Source organism: Mustela lutreola, chromosome 2 (assembly GCF_030435805.1).
Source record: "Mustela lutreola isolate mMusLut2 chromosome 2, mMusLut2.pri, whole genome shotgun sequence".
Taxonomy (NCBI): domain Eukaryota; kingdom Metazoa; phylum Chordata; class Mammalia; order Carnivora; family Mustelidae; genus Mustela; species Mustela lutreola.
In genome coordinates, this window is record NC_081291.1 from 130,446,010 (window position 1) to 130,467,250 (window position 21,241).

The 21,241-nt window shown below is 34.3% G+C and overlaps 2 protein-coding genes across 13 annotated transcripts in view; one reads left to right on the top strand and one right to left on the bottom strand.

Annotated features, from left to right (window-relative positions):
• PHC3 (polyhomeotic homolog 3) overlaps positions 1-21,241 on the top strand; it is a 78,556-nt gene that overhangs the window by 36,232 nt on the left and 21,083 nt on the right. For 9 of the 11 annotated variants that reach the window (XR_009351018.1, XR_009351017.1, XM_059163500.1 and 6 more), the window contains 5 exons: positions 3,043-3,914; positions 4,207-4,254; positions 8,871-9,021; positions 13,426-13,676; positions 16,872-17,031. Coding sequence is in view for 9 of the 11 variants with exons in the window: in XM_059163500.1 (XP_059019483.1) it covers positions 3,043-3,914; positions 4,207-4,254; positions 8,871-9,021; positions 13,426-13,676; positions 16,872-17,031 (1,482 nt within the window). In the remaining 2 variants the exon portion in view is untranslated. The remainder of the gene's footprint in view (positions 1-3,042; positions 3,915-4,206; positions 4,255-8,870; positions 9,022-13,425; positions 13,677-16,871; positions 17,032-21,241) is intronic. The other 2 variants (XM_059163503.1, XM_059163509.1) reach the window with 1 other exon arrangement.
• The window catches only part of GPR160 (G protein-coupled receptor 160), an 82,288-nt gene continuing 62,106 nt past the window's right edge, over positions 1,060-21,241 (bottom strand). The window contains exons 6-7 of one of the 2 annotated variants that reach the window (XR_009351020.1): positions 13,441-13,674; positions 1,060-3,875 (exon numbers count right to left, since the gene is read on the bottom strand). The gene's annotated coding sequence lies outside the window, so the exon portion shown is untranslated. Of the gene's footprint in view, positions 4,058-13,440; positions 13,675-21,241 lie in introns of both variants that reach the window. The other variant, XR_009351019.1, reaches the window with a different exon arrangement.

Genomic DNA, 21,241 nt, shown 5'->3' on the forward strand with positions numbered 1-21,241 from the left:
ATTATCACTAACTGCATTCGAGTTTAAGTTTTTATAGCAGTTTTTAGAGCTTTTATGACATCAGTTAGAAAAAATATATACCAAACTTTTTGTAAACATTAATTTAATATGTAGTGAAAAGCCTATGCAGGTCTGCTCAGGCTGCCATAAAGGATATCATAGACTAGGTGGCTTAAACAGTAGAACATTATTTTCTCAGTTCTGGAGGCTGAAAAACCCAAGATCAAGGTCTGGCAGTGTTTATTTTTGGTGAGAGCTCTTTTAAAGGCTTGCAGATGGCTGCCTTCTTGCTGTGTCCTCACATGGTCTTTCATCTGAGTGGTAGGAGAGAGGATAGTGAGCTTTTTGCTCTTCTTGTAAGGGCCCCACCCTTCTGACCTCATTTAACCTTAATTACTTCCATAGAGGCCCCATTACCAAATGTAGTCACAGGAGATTTAGGGTTTCAACATATGCATTTTTGGGCACTCAAACATTCAATCCATAATAGGAACCCAGACTCAGCTAGGGATTCTGGGTTCTTTTACACCCAGGGCTGCATAAAATTTTCTCAATAGCTGGGTGATTTGAGGCAATACACTTAACTGGCCAGTTCCTTCTCCAGTAATATATTGGATTAATGTAGCACCCTGTCTACCTCATAAGGTAGTTGTAACTACTTAGTAAAGTAATGTGTTTAATAATTTACAATAATATATAATTATTTAATAATATATTTAACTGTAAGTAATTATATAAAGAGCTCTATATATGTGAGAGATGATGCCAATCATTAATTCTCCAAATAAAGGCCATCCTGAAATAATAAAAAGTTTATTAAAATTGGAGAAGTTAACGAACATGGTATTCTCGAGAGCACTAGGGCTTTTCTTATCCAGAAGTATTGTTTCAGATAGCCTTACAATTATTCTCTATTTTCTTGTCACTTGGGCTTAGGGACTAATATAAAATATATAGATTCACTTTGATTTCTGATCAAAGAAAAGCCTCATTTAGGTAAAAGTGTTAATTGAATACTATTAAATTACCAGTTCTAGAGTATAAAAAAAGATTGCTTACTAACTAGAACCGAGAAGGAACTTTTATTCCATAAATGTGTTACCCATTGTGCATCAAGAATGTGGTATTTTAGTTATAACTTTAAAAATTGAATTAAAGTGGCTGTTTGCTGTTACGATGGCAAAACCTCTATTTCCCCTTATGTAAAAGAGGAAAAATAATACTTACCTATTCCACAGGCATTTTGTGAGAACAAATGAGAGAAATGTGAAAGCACCTTGAGCCTTTGAAGAAAAGGCACTCTAGGATTCTGAGATTTTAATTGAATGCCCTATAGTGTAGAGTCCTTATCAACACATTTATAAAGTGCTGGCATAAAATTTTCAGTCTTAGTTTGAAGTGCTAGTCTAGTTATGCGAAAATTACTTTAGGTGAAAGTTTAGAATGAATCTATTTTTTAAAAAATAGAATTGGTGGATATATATATATTTTTTAAAGATTTTATTTATTTGTCAGAGAGAGAGAGGGAGAGAGCCAGCACAGGCAGACGGAATGGCAGCAGAGGCAGAGGGAGAAGCAGGCTCCCTGCTGAGCAAGGAGCCCGATGTGGGACTCGATCCCAGGACTGGGATCATGACCTGAGCCGCAGGCAGCGGCTTAACCAACTGAGCCACCCAGGCGTCCCAGAATTGGTGGATATTTTTTGAACCTTTTAAGTGTCTGTGTTTTGAGATGTTAATAATCAGATGTTAATTTCCTTAAAAGACCCCCCCCCCAATTTTAAATGATAACTAAGCAAATGCAACAATGTTAAAAAGTTGTTATAATTTTTATAAGGCCTTTGTCACAAATGTGGTTAGTAGATGTAAGATGTTACAGCCTTTATCTTAACATTCTGAGATTAAGAAAGTTTTGCCCTCTCTTTAGACCTATTTTAAATGCATACAGCCTTTGTATGATATTAAGAAATCTTTTCAGTTTATCTTCTAGTGAACCCCATTTCCATTTATTTTTAGAGAGGGTTTCACCAGCACCTCCCTCTGTGTAAACATACGAACTAGTGTGCAGAAGAGGCATGATAATGGACAACTATTTACTACTTGATTTTGCTAATTCTTATATATATTGTCCCTGTTATGAGTGACTCCTCTGTGGGGGGGAAAAAAAAAACGGATGCTGTCTTTTATAGATTACTGTAAGGTTTTTTTGTTGTTTTTGTTTTTGTTTTTTTTTTGGGTGGGGCAGGAGGGAAGTGAAACAAAATCCTTTATTTAGACAGCATGAACTTATTGCTGCCAAACTAGTGTTGTCCTGGGTTTGGAATGGCCCCGGAAATTTTATTTCTTAGTTAAAGTGATTATTCAGCAGTGCTGTAGAATTCACACATGTGTTTTGCTTAGCTAAATTAACTTGTTATACAAAACATTTTCTGTTCCTGGGTCCAATAATACCAACTTTTCATCTTGGCTCAAATTTGGAAACTTACTTGGGAACCTTTATAAATAATTACATTGGCTGTTAGTTGGAAGACTATTTAGACATAGGCTAGAAAGATATGAGACCTTTATTTTATGAATTTTGATACTGCATTTTTATGATTTTGAAGTTATTTTTATAGATCTTATATTTGTTCTGGGATACTTCTCTTCTCCCCAGAGAAGGAATTCAGATAAACTTTGTTTAAAGTTAATGCAGATTTTCTGGTAACTTCAATAAGAATAAATTTAATAAGAATAAATTGTGTATATTTAATAATTTAATAAGAATGAATCGTGTATATTTCAGATGTATGAATCAGTTGTTTTAGGCTGTTTTTTCTTTTGGGGCTTATCACAGCTATTGTCTGTTTCATGAAATCTTAATAGTTTTCCAAGGAAAAGTTGTTTTTGTCATATTTTCAAATCACTCTTGTCGGGAAGACTTGTAATAGACTTTTGGTGATTAAGACCTTCTGATGTGAAAACTTTCCTCTTTTATATTTGTTTATAAATTTCTAGGCTATTTTTGGAAAAAAATACTAATTGTCATTTTTTTCTCTCACAGCTTCATATCCTCCAATTCAGCCTCATCCTCTAATAAAACATCAGCAGATTCCTCTTCATTCACCACCTCCCAAGGTTTCCCATCATCAGCTGATATTACAGCAGCAGCAACAGCAAATTCAGCCAATCACACTTCAAAATCCAACTCAAGACCCACCCCCATCCCAGCACTGTATGCCACTCCAAAACCATGGCCTTCCTCCAGCTCCTAGTAATGCCCAGTCACAGCATTGTTCGCCAATTCAGAGCCATCCCCCTCCTTTGACAATGTCTCCTAGCCAGTCACAGTCAGCACAGCAGTCTGTAGTGGTGTCTCCCCCCCCGCCTCATTCTCCAAGTCAGTCTCCTACTATAATTATCCATCCACAGGCCCTTATTCAGCCACACTCTCTTGTGTCCTCGGCTCTCCAGCCAGGGCCAAACCTGCAGCAATCCACTGCTAATCAGGTGCAGCCTACAGCACAGCTGAATCTTCCATCCCATCTTCCACTTCCAGCTTCCCCTGTTGTGCACATTGGCCCAGTTCAGCAGTCCGCTTTGGTGTCCCCAGGTCAGCAGATTGTGTCTCCAACATCACACCAGCAGTATTCAACCCTGCAGTCCTCTCCAATCCCAATTGCAACCCCTCCGCAGATGTCGGCATCTCCTCCAGCTCAGATTCCACCACTGCCCTTGCAGTCTATGCAGTCTTTACAAGTGCAGCCTGAAATTCTATCCCAGGGCCAGGTTTTGGTGCAGAATGCTTTGGTGTCAGAAGAGGAGCTTCCAGCTGCAGAAGCTTTGGTCCAGTTGCCATTTCAGACTCTTCCTCCTCCACAGACTGTTGCGGTAAACCTACAAGTACAACCACCAGCACCTGTTGATCCACCAGTGGTAAGCCCTTGGAAGCTCTTTGACTTTCTTGCTGAACTGAGAGTAAAAACTATTTTCTCCCACGTTATGTTATATTGCTAGATCTAAATGCCTTTGAATTTAAAAAGCTTGAAATTTCCATCTGTCAGTGTCTGACAAACATGCTGTATGGGCAAAAAAAAAAAATGCCATTTGTTTTAGTATGGTTGCATGCTTGATAATTTGTGATGGTTATTAAAGTCCCTCGTTAATTTTATTACTATTTAAACAAATCCATCTGCTATCTTTACAGAGTTGATTTTTTTTCCCCAAGGGAATGCATTTGAACCAGTGTCATCTGCACAAAGTTTTTTCTCTTAAGGTGATTATCCTTCATAGATCCCTTCTGTTGGCTTGTATGTTCTTAAACGTATGGTTTATCTACCTAACCTTTTTGGTTGTGTGCATTCTGAAGTCCTGGGCCTTTATGGGCTTTGGTTTCAAGGTAGAGGTATGCTTGTATGATGTAATTTTGGGGTAAAATTATATTATGTAATTAAATTTTGTGGAAAAGACATTTACTCCAGGAGAGAATGCAGCTTTGTGAAAAACATTAACTGTAGCCCATCTTTTAGAATTATTAAACTTCTGATTTTTAAATTTCTATGAAGAGAAGAGATATACTTTAAATGTTTCTCATTTAAAAAGCTAAAAAATACTGAGTGGATAAATTGAATACTGAGGATGAAAAAAATCAATTGGGAGGAATAAAAGTTCTGAATAATTGAGATCATGGTGAAATTTATCAGAATAAACCTCTAGCAATGGTATATGTTGACTGGAAAAGAAAATTAGCTTGAGGAATGTTTTTTTTAAACATTGTCTATGGGGCGCCTGGGTGGCTCAGTGGGTTAAAGCCTCTGCCTTCTGCTCAGGTCATGATCCCAGAGTCCTGGGATCAAGCCCCGGCATCGGGCTCTCTGCTCCGCAGGGAGCCTGCTTCCTCCCCTCTCTCTCTGCCTGCTTGTGATCTCTGTCAAATAAATAAATACAATCTTTAAAGAAATAAATAAATAAACATTGTCTAAAAGACTTTTCAAATTTGTAAAATAATTTACAATAAAAATTGAAATAAGGTCTCTAAATGTTTGGGCAGAATGCTCAAATTAATAATGAATTTATAATTGAGGAAAATAGTCTTCCCAAAGAAGGTTTCATATCAGATTTCCCTGAAAAGATTTTATCACTTAAAACTAATAATCATTAATTCAGAAAGGAAAGGAGTCTTAAAGTCTGTTCCTTAATGGGAAACATTTTAGTTTTCAGGATGCAAATTTATAAATTCTTTATTCTTATCATCCCCATTGATGTTAATAGGCATAAAGAAATTGACTTCCACTTCTAATTTACCTTTATTAAAAACAGCTCAATAGAAATAATAGGCATCTAGAAATAAGTTTGTCATTGATTTCTCATGTATCTTTTTTTAGATTTTTGAAGAATTTACAATGAATATTTTAATATAAAACATAGGCTTCCAAGTGTACAGTAATTTCTAAGAAATTTTAAATTTATATTCTTTCTCGCTCTGTGATTTGGGTTTTAATAAGTAAAAAGTAAAATTTCTTAGATGCTTTCTAATTTTCCAATTGTTTTTATTAGGGGAAACTTTGGAGGAACATATTTGGGATAGGAATACCAACATAATAAGACATTAAGGCTAAAAAATTTGAGGTCTTGGTAGTTCTTGCTGTCTTCTTTTAAAAACAATTTAAAAAAATCTAGATTTTTCGGGGCTTCTGGGTGGCTCAGTGGTTTAAGCCTCTGCCTTCAGCTCAGGTCATGATCTCAGAGTCCTGGGATCGAGCCCCACATCGGGCTCTCTGCTTAGCAGGGAGCCTGCTTCCCCCTCTCTCTCTCTGCCTGCCTCTCTGCCTACTTGTGATCTCTCTCTGTCTATCAAATAAATAAATAAAAATCTTTAAAAAAAAAAATCTAGATTTTTCTCATTTTTGGAAGTTTTTGTTTTCCCTCATGAAAGTAGTAACTTATGCTGTTGTCACTGGTGTGCTCATACTTGCTATGGATGTTCCTGTGTTATTTTTCTTACCTTTTATCTTTCTTTTAGTACCATACCCTATTTATTAAGTTACTCTGTTTTTCTTTCATTGCCTTTAATCTCTTTTTTTTTAAATTAAATCATGTTTCTTCATAAATTTTGCATCTCTTCACAGTTACCTGGCTGTTTCAAATATTTAAAGATAATATCTATTTACTTCTTAAGAGATGTGAAATTTTAAAAGATTGTGAATTATCAAAGTAAAAGTATTTTTTAAAAAATATATTTATAAAAGTTACATTTATAAAACTAAGATTTTTCATTGACATTTGGGTATGATAAGATGTGAGAGTAGATAATTTAGAACTAGTAAATGTTCTACAGTTTATTTAGGAAAGGAAGACAGATGGGACTAATGTATTTTATTGAGGTAAGTTTGGCACTGGTTGCTGGTTTTAGAATAGTTGTAGTTATGAGCTAAACAGAAATTGTGTTGTGCAGTCTTCTAATGATCTTGTGAGTAAAACCTCAATTTCTTTGCTTTATTCAATATTTTAGTTGTTGCACTTGGATTTTTTATGCTCATGGTGCCAGATGTCTGTGACAGATGTTGTTGCCTACTTCTTTTATTAACCTATTTTGCCTTTACATAGCAGATTTGGAAGAAAGTATATATAGTTAGGCTTACCTATAAAGAATGACAAATATTTTATAATATTCTTTGATGGATTATTTCAGTATGTGCTGTTTATGTTATGACTTTTCCTTTAAAACTCTTAAATTATTTTTTAAAAACTAGAATTTTTAAACTCAAAAATAAAACTTAAATTCCTTAAAAGTTACTGTAGTATGTGTTTTAAAAACTTCTGAGAACATTAATATTAAAGAGAGAATTTCAACATTTTAAGAAAAGATAATATCTAATAAAGGAATGTTACACAGATAAAATTGAACTGGTTGATATAACCATACTTTTCTAATTACCTCTGAATCAACATCCCTACCACTTCCAAGTTACGGTAATCCCGACAGCAGATGCTCCTCAGTAGAAGATTTTATTGTTTTTTCCTTTAACCCCCATGACATTTCTTTTGGATGACTTTCCTTGTATTGAACATTATTGTCATTAAAAAAAATTATCATTGTACTGTATAATAATAAGCAGCTGTTTTTACTTCTGAGCATCCAGACGTGAGGCAGGAATCTCTCAGTGAAACAGGTTTCCAGATGCAGGGTTGGCGGCAAATATCTTAAAAATGTAGTCTACTTTGTTAAATCAGATCACAGTTCTGGATATTATAATTGGTATAAGATTATCAGTAGCTGGAAGATTCTTAAAACTTTTTTTTTTTTTTAGGATTTCTAAATTTTTAAACAAAGGAAGAGACATGTTTTTCTTTTTAAGATGTTTTATTCTTTTTTTTTTTTTTAAGATATTATTTATTTAGTTGAGAGAGACAGACAGCAAAAGAGAGGAGCAGGGAGGAGAGGGAGAACCAGGCTCCCTCCTGAGCTGGGAGGGTATTGCGGGGCTCGATCCTAAAACACTGGGATCATGACCTGAGCTGAAGGCAGATGCTTAACTGACTGAGCCGCCCAGGTGTCCTAAGATATTTTATTCTTAATAGAGGCTTGGAAAGTTAGTTTTTTTTTTTTTTTAAACTCTATCACTGTTGCTAGATTTATTCCTTTGTAGATGAAACTTGATAGTCCTTTTAATAACACATGCTTTATGTTGGTTTTAATAACTTTAACCATTTTTGTATTTAATTTTATATACTTCAAATCACCAGACTTTTTCAGTAGTTTGATTAAAAATATATATAATATTAGATATCACGAAGTTTGTTGTGAATGTTGAGAGATTCTTGTTTTAATGTTTATTAGAAATATTAATCAGTTTAGGTAAGTAATCTTAAAAACTCATGACCTTCGTAAATTTAAGTAATAAGCTTTGTATATAAAAGAAAGGAAGGGAACTGCTTTGTGGCTTTGTTTATAGTAGCCTGTCATTTTTCAAAAATAATGGTTAAGTATGATGACAAAATAGTCTAAAAGTGGCCTTGGGAAACAGTCTTAAGTTTAATGAATAATTAATAAGTTATTTTAAGTTACATAGTACCTTCTTGGCTTGAGTCCATGTTTTCTTCTTACTGTGTGCTCTTGAGCATTAGATAACAAGGTTGTTAAGTTAAAAACTTAAAAATTTTATAAGGAACAGTATTAAAGAACTAAAAATAATATGTTAAATGGCTTATTAGGTGGGGTGTGTGTGTGTGTGTGTGTATGTATGTATGTATATTATTTCAAGGACATATATTTTCTGTTTACCTGGTACTAGCTTATAAAACTTCATTAAATTCTTGAGTAGATCAGAAAATTAAAGATATAATTGCATACCTTTTTAGTATGTTTTCAGATATTACTTTTCATAATTTAATCTTAAGTTCACATGAATATAATAAAGAAGAGCCTGGGGTATCATCCTCTAAACAATTCCTGATATATGTCATTTTGGAGATTTACTTAGTGGGCTTGTGAAAAATACTAGTATTTATTTTGATTTATGACAGTTGAAGTTAATAGAAACAATAGTAAATTCCCCAAATAGTTATTTGAATGTATAAAGTCAAAACTTTTTTTTTAATTCTCAAAATTAAAAATATGCTCTGACTTGACTTTCACCTTTTTGAAACTTTAGTACTTTGTATCTTAGATACTGATCCACAGCTTTCTTTTAGTGAAATATTGTCAAGCATTATGAAAAGTCTCACTTGAGCTGTTTTAAAGTTTTCCTTTTAGTCTGTCAAATAATCATTCTGTCTTTTTAAAATTTAAAACACTTAGAGTTTATTATTTTTTTTTTTCAGTTAAGTTAGAAATACCTTAGTAAATGTATTTTTAGAAACATTTTAAGGTTGTGTGGTTTGTCATTGCAGGTTTATCAAGTAGAAGATGTGTGTGAAGAAGAAATGCCTGAAGAGTCAGATGAATGTGTCCGGATGGACAGAACCCCACCACCACCCACATTGTCTCCAGCAGCTATAACTGTGGGGAGAGAAGATTTGACTTCTGAACATCCTTTGTTAGGTAAGGAAATACCTAAATTTTGGAGAATTTTCTATTAGGTAAATGTTAGTAATAAAGTTTAGTAAACTTAATGAAGTTTAATAACTGGAAATAGTATTAAGCTATTGTGTAATTATAACAAAATACAGATAGAATTCAAGATTTTTTTAAAATGAGGAACAGTTAAAACAGTTAATGAGGAGCCACCCAAATAAAAAACATTCTGTAGCATTCTAATTTTTGGAAGTTTGCACAGATATATTTTATATGCCCATTCAGATTCATGTGTCAAGCTATTGTTTAAAAATTAGAATAAATTAGAATACTTCATTAAAAATTAGAATAAACCAGAGTACTATTAAAAGATTCCAGTTATGCTTTCCAGAAATCACAAAGCATTCTGAGTCATATCTGACATTCTTCATAATTGCTTATGATCCAGGTGAGTCTGTTTTTAAAAGTCCTCACTTCTTTCCTAGACAGTTCTTAAATTAAACCTCACTAATTTTCACTAGAGACATGGATTAAAAAATTCTTGGCCTTAAGCATTTAAATTTTTATTCATTACTTTAGTGCTACTCATGCTGTGTGCTCCTCACAATGTTAAAGTGACTGTGAATCCTAGGTGTTTTACTAAAACATTAGTATGACCTAGAGCCCAGTGTCTAGGTCCTAAAAAAGACAACAGTCCATGTTAGATTTTTATTTTTATTTATTTAATAAGAACTTTTCTTTCTTTTTTTTCCCCCTTTAAACATGGGGTTCAAACTCATGACCCCAAGATTAAGAGCTGCATGCTCTACTGTTAGATTCTTTAAAAATTTATGAATAATTTATTTAGATTGGGGTTGGCAAACTATAGCTCATGCTTGAAATCTATGGCCCATGAGCTGAGGATGCTTTTAAAATTTTTAAATGGTTGAAAAAAAATAAAAAGAAAAATAATATTTTATGCCACGTGAAAATCATGCTGAATTCAAATTTCATTGTCCATAAAAACATTCTGTACAGGGGCGCCTGGGTGGCTCAGTGGGTTAAAGCCTCTGCCTTAGGCGCAGGTCATGATCCCAGGGTTCTGGGATCGAGCCCCACATCGGGCTCTCTGCTCAGCAGGGAGCCTGCTTCCCTTCCTCTCTTTCTGCCTGCCTCTCTGCCTACCTGTGATCTCTGTCTGTCAAATAAATAAATAAAATCCTAAAACAAAAAATTCTGTATAACACAGCTGCCTTTACTTATTTGAATATTGTCTTTACTTTTGCATTACTGTGGCAAAGAAGAGTAGTTGCAGAGCCCATATAGCTCTTCATAGAAAGAAGAGCTGACCCTTGACCCAGATAATCCTAACCTTGTTTCAGTCTTCCTTGTAAGTATTCAGTTCTCCTGAACTCCTCATGGCCCTTGTGATTATTTACAGTAAACAAGAACTACCATCACTTAAGTGGAAACAAACTGTAACAGGACATTGACTTTGCTACCAAAGATACCCTTGCCCCCCCTCTCTTTTTTCCAAGTGTGCCAGTGCTCTAACCCTTCCCTTCTCTCTGATTTCCTTCCTTACTATCAGTGTGAATCTCTGGAAAGCACAGAAGGGGGAAAATTACTTTTCTTCCAATATTTTCTCCCTGCTGAGAAATAGAAAATGTTTAGTCAGTAAAATGATATAAAATGTTTAAGACAAGTTTAATACTGTTGCCTGTGTTTATTCATAGTAATACCACAAAAGATAGATTTAGGAAAATCTATAGTATTAAATCTTTGTAGTTTCTCTGAACTGAAAATGGATTTAATGTTGCTGCAGATTGCCTGGCGTTTGATTTAACGGCAGAAATAAAAGTTTAATTAGATACTAACCTTGCATTGTGAGCATGATTTAATTACCTAAAAAGCATTATTAATGGTAACACAAAGAAAATTTAAACATTTCTGAAATATTGGAACACAAAAACATCTTTATATTTTTTTCCTCAAGAATTCAGGGCAAGATCCTGTCAGGCAAATCCCTCTGGCTAAATTGTCTGAGTACAATGTAGACTTCTGAATGTTCCTGTAATTTACTTCATACTTACTACAGTGTGTATGAGGGGTAAAGCAAGCACAAATTGACTTTTAGAATAACTTTTATTAAATCATGAAATAAACTGACTTGCAAAAATAGAGGGATTTTTTCCATCCAGTATTCAGTTTTCATAAATCTTTAAAAATTTTTTAGAATTGAAAAGCATCCATTAAAAAGGGTGGAAAAAGCTCATAGATCTTGTTTAGAAAATGAGACTGTGAATAGGCAGAGCTCTGTCAGTTGTGTTTTCTCTCCTAGTTACCTTAAATCTAGAGAGTGTAATAATTGTGTTTTTGTTCTACTGTAATGCATCAGTGTTTGTCTTATGTTTTATTTTAACAGCTGATTATACACTGGCAAGTAACAGCTAATAGCTTCTTCAAAAAGTCAGTAACTTACAGCTCTAGTTTTAACAACAGTGAGGATGTTAGAAGATGGGCGCATATGATCTAAAAATTAGTTAGAACATACACCAAGCAGTATCTTCTTAACAAACCATATTCTACTTGACACAGCTATACATATCTTTAAAGCTTTTATTTATTTATTTGACAGAGGGACAGAGGGAGGGCACAAGTTGGGGGGAGGTGCTGAGGGAGAGGGAATCTCAAGCAGATTCTGTTGAGCTGGGAGCCTGACATATGGGGCTCAATGTCACAACCCTGAGATCATGATCTCAGCCAAAACTAAGAGTCAAATGCTTAACAGATTGAGCCACCCAGGTGTCCTAAGGTGACTTTTATTTCTAAAATAACAAAGTATCTATAAATCTGTAAGGGACATTAAAATTTTATCTTATTTTTCAGTATCCCAAAGATTTATATTATCCTTCAAACAGAAAAAAACACCTTTCAGTCCCACGTTAGAGTTATAATTTTTATCCCTTTTCCTCTAGGAGTAAATGTGAAGATTTGGTATGTAGAATAGGATTTTCCTGGAGTTCTCCAGTTTGGTAAAGCAGGTGTACAATACTGTGTTTGTTCCTGAAATCAGCAAACTAGCATTTTCTGTTGACTTTCTTGTTTAGTTTTTAATAAGGGATTGTGTAATTTTAAACTGTTTTTCCAGTGTAAGTTACCTTGGTGGATTATTTGATATGGCATTAATAAATGCCATATAATAGTGCTGTGATAAGCTATATTATGATATTAATCACAGTTTGAGTGTGAATTGTTAGAGTTTTCCATTTCTGAGATTATACAGGTAATCAGTACACTATTTTCTTAGCTGAAATTTTATTATTTAGGGATTCCTATTCTCTACCCAACTGGGCTATATTTTGAGCATCTTTGATAGTGATGTTAACCCTTTCCTTAAGTGGAGAAGAGTTACCCCAGCAATTAAGGGCACTGTCTAAAGAACTGACCCCCTGGGTTAGTATCCCAGCTCCATTACATAATTAGTTGTGTGCCCTTGGGTAAGTTACTTTATTTTTCTGTTTCCATACTATGAAATGGAGATAACAACAGTACCTACTCTTGGGCTAGTTTTGAGAGTTAAATGAGTTACAGGATGTGAGGCATTTACACAGTACCTGGCATGTTCAGTAAGTTGTAGTATTATCTTGAGACAGGCTGTTTTTTTGTTACTTTTTTTAGACATCTGTAATCATGGATATTTTTAGCTGCCAACTGGTTCCATCTATTCTCTTTAGTACATCAGTCAGTGAAAGTTTGGTGCTGTCATATGGGTAGGTAAAGTCTGTCATAGGCTGTGGGGTCTCTCTTATTGTGGTCTTCAGAGGTTGAAGGGGATGGATCACAGTGATCCAACCCGATATTTTGCAGTTGCCTGATATTAAAGTGCTCCCCCAAACTGACATACACAGTGTCACTGAAGAGTTGTTAAAAAAAATAGTGCATGGATTTGGATTAGCCTTACTACATGAAATAAAGATGATGCTGTGTAATCCTGTAAAAATCTCTACTTATTCTGTGGATTTGATGATCCTTTTTTATTTAAGTGTACTTTCAGAGTACTTTTCCCCCCATGCATCTGGAATATATAAACAGGAACATAGGGAATTTAATATTTGTGTAGCTTGAAATTTTTTTTAAAAAGCAGCAGTTTTCATAATCATTCTTAAATTGACATTCTTTTTTTTTTAAATTGACATTCTAAAACACTTTTCATATCTTACAGGAGCAGTTCTTTTAACCAGGGTTGGAACAATCACTTTGAGCAAGTTATTCCTTTCTATAAAGTGGGGATAGTAGTAGCTTCTATCTCATGAGATTAAATAAAGTTCTTAGAATGGTTTTTTAAAGCACCAGATGTGGACTTTTATTGTTAATAATGTTTATTCTGGAATTTTTTTTCTTACTTGCTGCACAGAATGCTAAAGATAAGAAAATGACTTTTTGTTTCAGAGCAAGTGGAATTACCTGCTGTGGCATCAGTCAGTGCTTCAGTAATTAAATCTCCGTCAGATCCTTCACATGTTTCTGTTCCTCCACCTCCACTCTTACTTCCAGCTGCTACCACAAGGAGTAATAGTACATCGGTGCCCAGCAGCATTCCCAGTATAGAAAACAAACCTCCACAGGCTATTGTTAAACCACAGATCTTAACCCATGTTATTGAAGGCTTTGTGATTCAGGAGGGATTGGAGCCATTTCCTGTAAGTAGTAAGCAAATTTGTATTTTTTCAGTTATTCAAGTGGCATTATCTTTAAATGTAGTATATTTGTTCTTTAATAAAATGCTAATAATTTTATTTCAAAAAAGTTGTCAATCTCTTATTTAGAATTTTTCTATGTTATTTATATATTTCTAGAATTTTTATGCTAGCTATATATAAACTAAGGAAAAAATTTTCAGGATATTAAGGATATCAATTTTATAATTTTTAGAGAAAGATAATGGGAAGTTTACTCCAGTAAAATAAAATTTTTTTCTTTTTTTAAGAGGACTGAAATGACACCTAAAGTACATTATTCTTTTAAAAAATGATGTTTCTTATATAATGCATACTTTGTGAACTTTAACTTGAGTGCATAAAATAATAATTTCCCAATGATCTGATACTTCTGAAGTTACCCAGTTGATGGTTTATAATTAGCAAGTAGATTTTCTCATTCTTAAATCTCAGCCTTCAGTCAAATTTTAAAAATGCCTTAAAATCTTCACTTCACGTTGGAGATGTTATTTCTGTCACCGTAAGTCTTATAAGTTGAGACTAGCTGTATATAATTTATATGCTAATATCTAGAGATGAATATTTTTCCATAGAAAATAAATCAAAGACAAGTGGCCAAAGTCAAAGCCAAAATCTAAGACAAGAAAACAAAATAATTCATTTCAAAGGCATTTTATACCCATTTTTTTAGATTCATGGGTAGTGAAGATTTTGCATTGTGTTCGCGGGTTGCCTCATCATTTGCTCTTATATTCAATTACTGTGTTTTAAATTTGGATCTCCTATAAGAATTCTGAGAGTGGAGCAATAGTCTTTTTTCCCTGCTCCTCAGGGTTTGGATCTTGACAGTGCTGCATACAGTAACCTTTGTTAAGTCACTCAACCTTTATGATTTTAAGTTTGGCTCATCTGGCAAGCAGAGATGATACTTGGCTGTGAGGGTTATTGTGAGGATTAGATGTGCACACGTTGTTCTGTGTAATTCCTGGCACTTGTACCCATAGCTTCTATTATTAACAGTGACAGTTACAACTTTTTTTCTGATTACAAAATTAATAATGTATTATTTTAAATGGAAAATACGGGAAATATACAGAGCAGATAATTCCCAATAACACCACATGTGTATTTTTTTACATACATATTTCATATGATCAAGATTACTATATATATAGTTCTGCTTCTGTCACTTAGGATATTTAGAGCTTTTGTTTTCTTGTATGATTAATAGTACTTTGGAAACATTTTGAAAGGTTACATAATACTCCACTTTATGGAAACCATAATTTATGTAATCCTTGCATTATTGTTAGACATTTTAGGTTTCCATATTTAGTAATTAGTTTAGCACAAATTCCTAGAAGTACAGATATTGAATCACATTACATATGTATTCATAAGGCTCATGATATATATTGCCAAATTATTTTCTGGAAAGATTACTTATTTGCGGGACGCCTGGGTGGCTCAGTGGGTTAAACCTCTGCCTTCGGCTCAGGTCATCATCCCAGGGTCCTGGCATCGAGCCCCACATTGGGCTCTTTGCTCAGCGGGAAGCGTGCTTCCCCCTCTCTGCCTGCCTCTCTGCCTACTTGTGATCTCTGACTGTCAAACAAATAAATAAAATCTTTTTTAAAAAAAGATAACTTATTTGCTTTATTTTTATTTTTAAAGATTTTATTTTTAAGTAATCTCTACACCCAATGTGGGACTCAAACTCACAACCCCAGATCAAGAATTATATGCTCCTCTGACAGGGGCTACTAGTTGCTCCTGGGAAGATTATTTAAATACAGTCTCACACCAAAGTGTAAACTCTTAGCAGCACTGAGTATTACAGTTTCTTCAGCAATACCCTTTGTAAATTTTACTTGAGGTGTATTAAATATACTAACTGAAATGAACAAAATTTAAGAGTTCATGGTGGATAATTCTCTGAAGTTAAACGTAGAAATTTACAATAAGCTATCATTCACCATCTGTGTCAGATATTGAAGACTTAACCAGCATTCTTAAAGGAGGTTCTATTTCAAATTTGCTAAAGGTTGACTTGCAAATCAGTAAATATTTTTGGTCTGGATTGTTTTTGCTGAAAACATTTCTAAAATAAGTAGTATTTATGACTTAACCAAGTATATTGAATTATAAGTATTTTGTTAACTAATTTTCATGTTAATGTTTGAGGATTTTTCCATTTCTTTTTGTGATTATAATGGATTAGGTTGCTGAACTAGAAGTCAGGAGACCTAAGTTCTAGTCCTGATTCTGCTTTTGTAAAGAAACCACCTAAACACTAACATTAGTTCACTTATCTTTAAAGTACATACAGTAGTGATCTATCTTAAAGAGACAACCCTAGGAGTAAAAAGCTTTGTGCATGAAAAATAAATCTTAAAAGTTGTTGCACGGGGGCACCTGGGTGGCTCAGTGGGTTAAGCCTCTGCCTTCGGCCCGGGTCATGATCCCAGGGTCCTGGGATCGGGCCCCGCGTCTGGCTCTTTGCTCAGCGGGGAGCCTGCTACTCTTCCTCTCTCTCTGCCTGCCTCTCTGCCTACTTGTGGTCTCTGTCTGTCAAATGAATAAAATCTTAAAAAAAAAAAAAAGTTGTTGCACGAAGAAAATAAGGATACTGGCTAATCAAAATTTATTACAGATTTTTATTATTTATTTATTTATTTTAAAAAATACTTATTTCGTTCAGTGAGAAAAAGAGCATGATCTAGCACAGGGGTTGGGTGAAAGGGGTCAAGGGAGAGGGAGAGAGAATCGTAGGCAGACTCCATGCTGAGTGTGGAGCCCCAGAGCAGGGCTTGATCTGATCTCATGACCCTGAGATCATGACCTGGCTGAAACCGAGTCAGATGCCTGACTGCGCCACCCAGGTGCTCCTATTACTGCATTTTAAAGACATTTTAAACTACTTGCCTAAACTAGGACACTAGGTTCCATTTGACAAGAGACTTTAAGCATCCGTAGTGCTGATGACTTGAATTACAAACTGTTGATGTCCAGATTGCCTAAAATTTTCTTAAGGAATAAAGCACTTAGTGAATCAGTTCAGCTGATCAGTTTAACAAGTAAATTAGCACAGATACTATCCATTCCAAGAGGCTTTTTAACCAAGTTATTTCTGAAAGTCCTCTTAAAAGATTATTTTTTTCTCTTTTTCTTTTAAAGGTAAGTCGTTCATCCTTGCTAATAGAACAGCCTGTGAAAAAAAGGCCTCTTTTGGATAATCAGGTGATAAATTCTGTATGTGTTCAGCCAGAGTTACAGAATAATACAAAGCATGCAGATAATTCATCTGACACAGAGATGGAAGACATGATTGCTGAAGGTTTGTGGATTTTACCTAAGATACTGTTTAAATTAACTTTGACTTCTACCATTTGAAACAGGATATGCATTTTTATTCTACACATATTTTCATACACTAGGAAGCTGTTCACTTTTTATTATTACATAATGCATTATTTAACTAAAGTAAATGAAAAGCTAATCAGACTTTTAATGGTTACATCATTCAAATAGAAAGATTGATGTTTAATTTGCATAATGTCAATTTGACTTTTGAAGGAGTGTGGGAGGGAAAGTTCTACAATGTATGAAAGTAATTTAGAATTTTAGCATCGAAGCAATCAGTTCTCTTTTTTTCCTAAGCAGAGTTAACTAAGTGTTTTACTGAGTTTGCTTAAAAATTTAAAGCTCTTGGGTTGTTTGGTTTTAGACTTTTCTGTATCCTGATGTTTGATGTCAGGTAGGTGTTACAGTTGTATTAAGGATCTACTTGTCAATCAAGCGGTGATTAAATTTGTTCAAAGAGGAAAATATCACTAAATCTTAATGTCACGAGATTTCCTTTTTTTTTTTTTTAAGATTTTATTTATTTATTTGACACAGAGACAGTGAAAGAAGGAATACAAGCAGTGGGGGTGGGAAAGGGAGAAGCAGGCTTCCTGCCGAGCAGGGAGCCTTTGGGATCACCACCTGAGCGGAAAGAAGGCAGACGCTTAACTACTGAGTCACTCAGGTGCCCCCAGAGATTCCTTCTTTATAGATGTCAGTATAATAGTGAAATACCCCAGAAAAGTCAGTTGTATACAAAATGACTATAGGAAAACAAACACCAATAAATGCAGAAGTGATATATTTTATTTTTCATTGATTTTGATCATGGCCCTATAATTGTGATAAAGTTTAGTCAGATAGCATTTGGTATAGCCAGAGGGCTCTACAGTAGTGATTTAATTAATATCTATGTCTAAGTAATTATCCTTAATATCTTAGTATATTTCATGTAAAATTAATTTTCACATGTTTATTGAGCATATACTGTATGTGCCTATACTTTGGAAATAGTATGCTTATAAACAAAATAGTCTTTGCCCATGGTTTTTCTGTTTCTTCAAAGCAAGGCACCTCTGTCATTGTCAGTAAGTTATAAACTGTTGAAATGTATTCATTACTGGTTTACCTTTTATTTGAACTGCAAAGAGTATGATAGTAGTATAAAATTTGGTTTTTTACTTCTAACTTGTATTGAGATCACTGTGATTTTTTTCACTTTAAAAGAATGTTAACAATGAAAAATTTCAAACATAAATTAGAATTCTATAATGACTCCTCGCTCACCCAGACTCAACATTGTTACCCAATTTCAAACATTATTTTTGCCATTCTAGCTTCATCTACCCCTTTTGTTTTCCTCCCTCCATTCCCCCTTCTCTTTCTCTATTGCCTTTCTCTTTATCTTTTCTTCCCTCCTTTCTGTTAAAAAAAAAAATTCATAGTTCTCATTTCATTTCACTGGTATATAATTCATTGTGCATTTCTAAAAAAATACATTTTCTTATGTAACTATAATGCTACATCACACAAAACAATATTAACAGTAGTTCTTTAGGGTCATCTTGTACCTGCTTCATATTGAGATTTCCTTAATTATATAATTGTGTAAATTGTTATAAATATCCTTTTATAGTTATTTTTCAAATCAGTATCTAGACAGTGAATACATTTTGGCTTTTATTATGAACTTAATTTCATTTAATTCCTGAATACTTTGTTATGCATAGTATTTTATCTGAGAAAATGTTTCATTTGAGATGAAGAGTAGTAAAGGTGAATATGCAGGGTTGTTTTTTTTTTTTTCTCTTTTTTTCATTGTGGGGAGGGTCAAAGGGAGAAGGAGAGAGAATTTCATGCAGGCTCTATCTCTGGCACAGGGCCTAATTCGAGGCTTGATCTCACAACCCCAGGAGCATGACCTGAGCCAAAACCAAGTGTCAGATGCTTAGCTGACTGAGCTACCCAGGTGCCCTGAAGGGATTTTTTTTCCTTGCCTATAACTACAGGAAGTGTATAAATGAAAGTTCTAAGCTAGAAAGCATATATAATATGCCCTATTGTGTGTACACATTGGAGAAAAATGGAAAACTGGTTAGGAAGCTTCACAGCATATGTCATGATACTCATGGTTTATAATATAATAGACATACAGCCTATGCTAGACTGTGGTTGAACCTGAGAGGAGCTTTTGATCTAGTAGGAACTATTGAATTTAAGATAACTAAGGAGTAACATGTGGTAAGTTTTAAATGAATTGTATAGATGGTAAGAACTTGGGACCTAAAAACTGATTTTAAAACCAGTTGAGATCAACCATGCTGTGGTTTTAAAACCACAATGAGGTATCACCTCACACCAGTCAAAATGGCTAGTATCAAAAAGACAAGAAATAGCAAGTGTTGGAGAGAATGTAGAGAGGGAGCCTTCATGCACAGTTGATGACAATGTAAATTAGTGCAGCCACTCTGGAGAACAGTATAGTGGTTCCTCAGAAAACTAAAATAAGATGTACCATATTAATTCCACTTCTGGGTATTTACCCAAAGAAAATGAAAACACGAATTTAAAAAGATATATGTACCCCTATGTTTACTGCAGCATTATTTATAGTAGCCAAGATATGGAAGCAACCTAAGTGTCCACCATCAATAGATGAATGAATGAAGAAGATGCGGTATATATTCACAATGGAGTATTTCTCAGCCATAAAAAAGAATGCAATCTTGCCATCTGTGACAACATGGATGGACCTATAGGGTATTATGCTAAATGAGATAAGCCATACTGAGCAAGACAAATACCCTGTGATTTCACTTATATGTGGAATCTAAAAAATAAGACAAGCAAACAAATAACAATAGAAGGAAGCAGACTTATGAGTATGGAGAACAAACTGGTAGTTGCCGAAGGAGAGAGGGTGAGAGGATGGGTGAAATTGGAGAAGGAGATTAAAAGGTACAAACTTCCAGTTATAAATAAGTCACAGGGTTGAAAAGTATACAGGATAGAGAATATAGGCACTAATATTGTAATATACTTGTAACAAGTATTTCATAATGAATATAATTGCTGAATATAATTGCTGAATTTGGACCTTTTGCACCAAAGAGTCCTTTTAAATGTTACGTGTCAAGTATATTTCAATTTAAAAAAACCTGGTTGATGGAATGTTCTGAATGTGTCTGTTAAATCCACCAGGTCCAGTATGTCATTACTGTCGATTATATCCTTTATGTTTGTTATTAACTGTTTTATGTATTTGGGTGCTCCTTGTTGGGTGCATAAATAATTACAGTTGTTATATCTTCTTGTTGAATTGTCCCTTTCATTATAGTGTCCTTTGTCTCTTCTTAGAGTCTTAGAGATAAAGTCTCTTTTATCTGATTGCTGTCCCAGCTTTCTTTTGACATCCATTTGCATGATGAATGTTTCTCCATCCCCCCTCCCTTTCAATCTACAGGTGTCTGGTGTCTTTCTGTCTGACATGAGTCTGTTGTAGGCAGCGTATAAATAGGTCTTGTTTTTTATCCACTTTGTCATCCTACGTCTTTTGATTGGAGAGTTTAGTCCAGTTACATTCAAAGTAATTATTGGTAGACATGTACTTATTGCTGTTTTGTTACTTGTTTTATGGTTGTTTCTGTAGAACACTTGAAAATAATGCAAACTGGTACAACCACCATGGGAAACTGTATGGAGTTTCCTGAAAAAATTAAAAATAGAACTACTCTATAGTCCAGTAATAGCACTATTAGGTGTTTACCCCCAAAAAACAAAACCACTAATTCAGAAGGATACATGCACCCCTGTGTTTATTGAATCATTATTTATAATAGCCAAACTATGAAAGCAGCCCGTGTCCATCAATGGATGAATGGATAAAGAAGATGTGGTATATACATATAATGGAATATTACTCAGCCATAAAAAAAGAATGAAATCTTGCCATTACAGCAACATGGATAGAGTTAGAATATAATGCTGTGTAACATGAGTGAGAGACAGACAGATACCAGACCTCACTCATGTGGAATTTAACGAACAAACAAGCAAAGGGAAAAAAGAAAGACCAAGAAACAAACTCTTAACTATAGAGAACAAACTGGCTACCAGAAGGGAGGTAGGTGAAATAATGATGGGGATTAAAGAATATGCTTATTATAGTGGAAAACAACGACAACAAACCTGGCTTTGTTGCC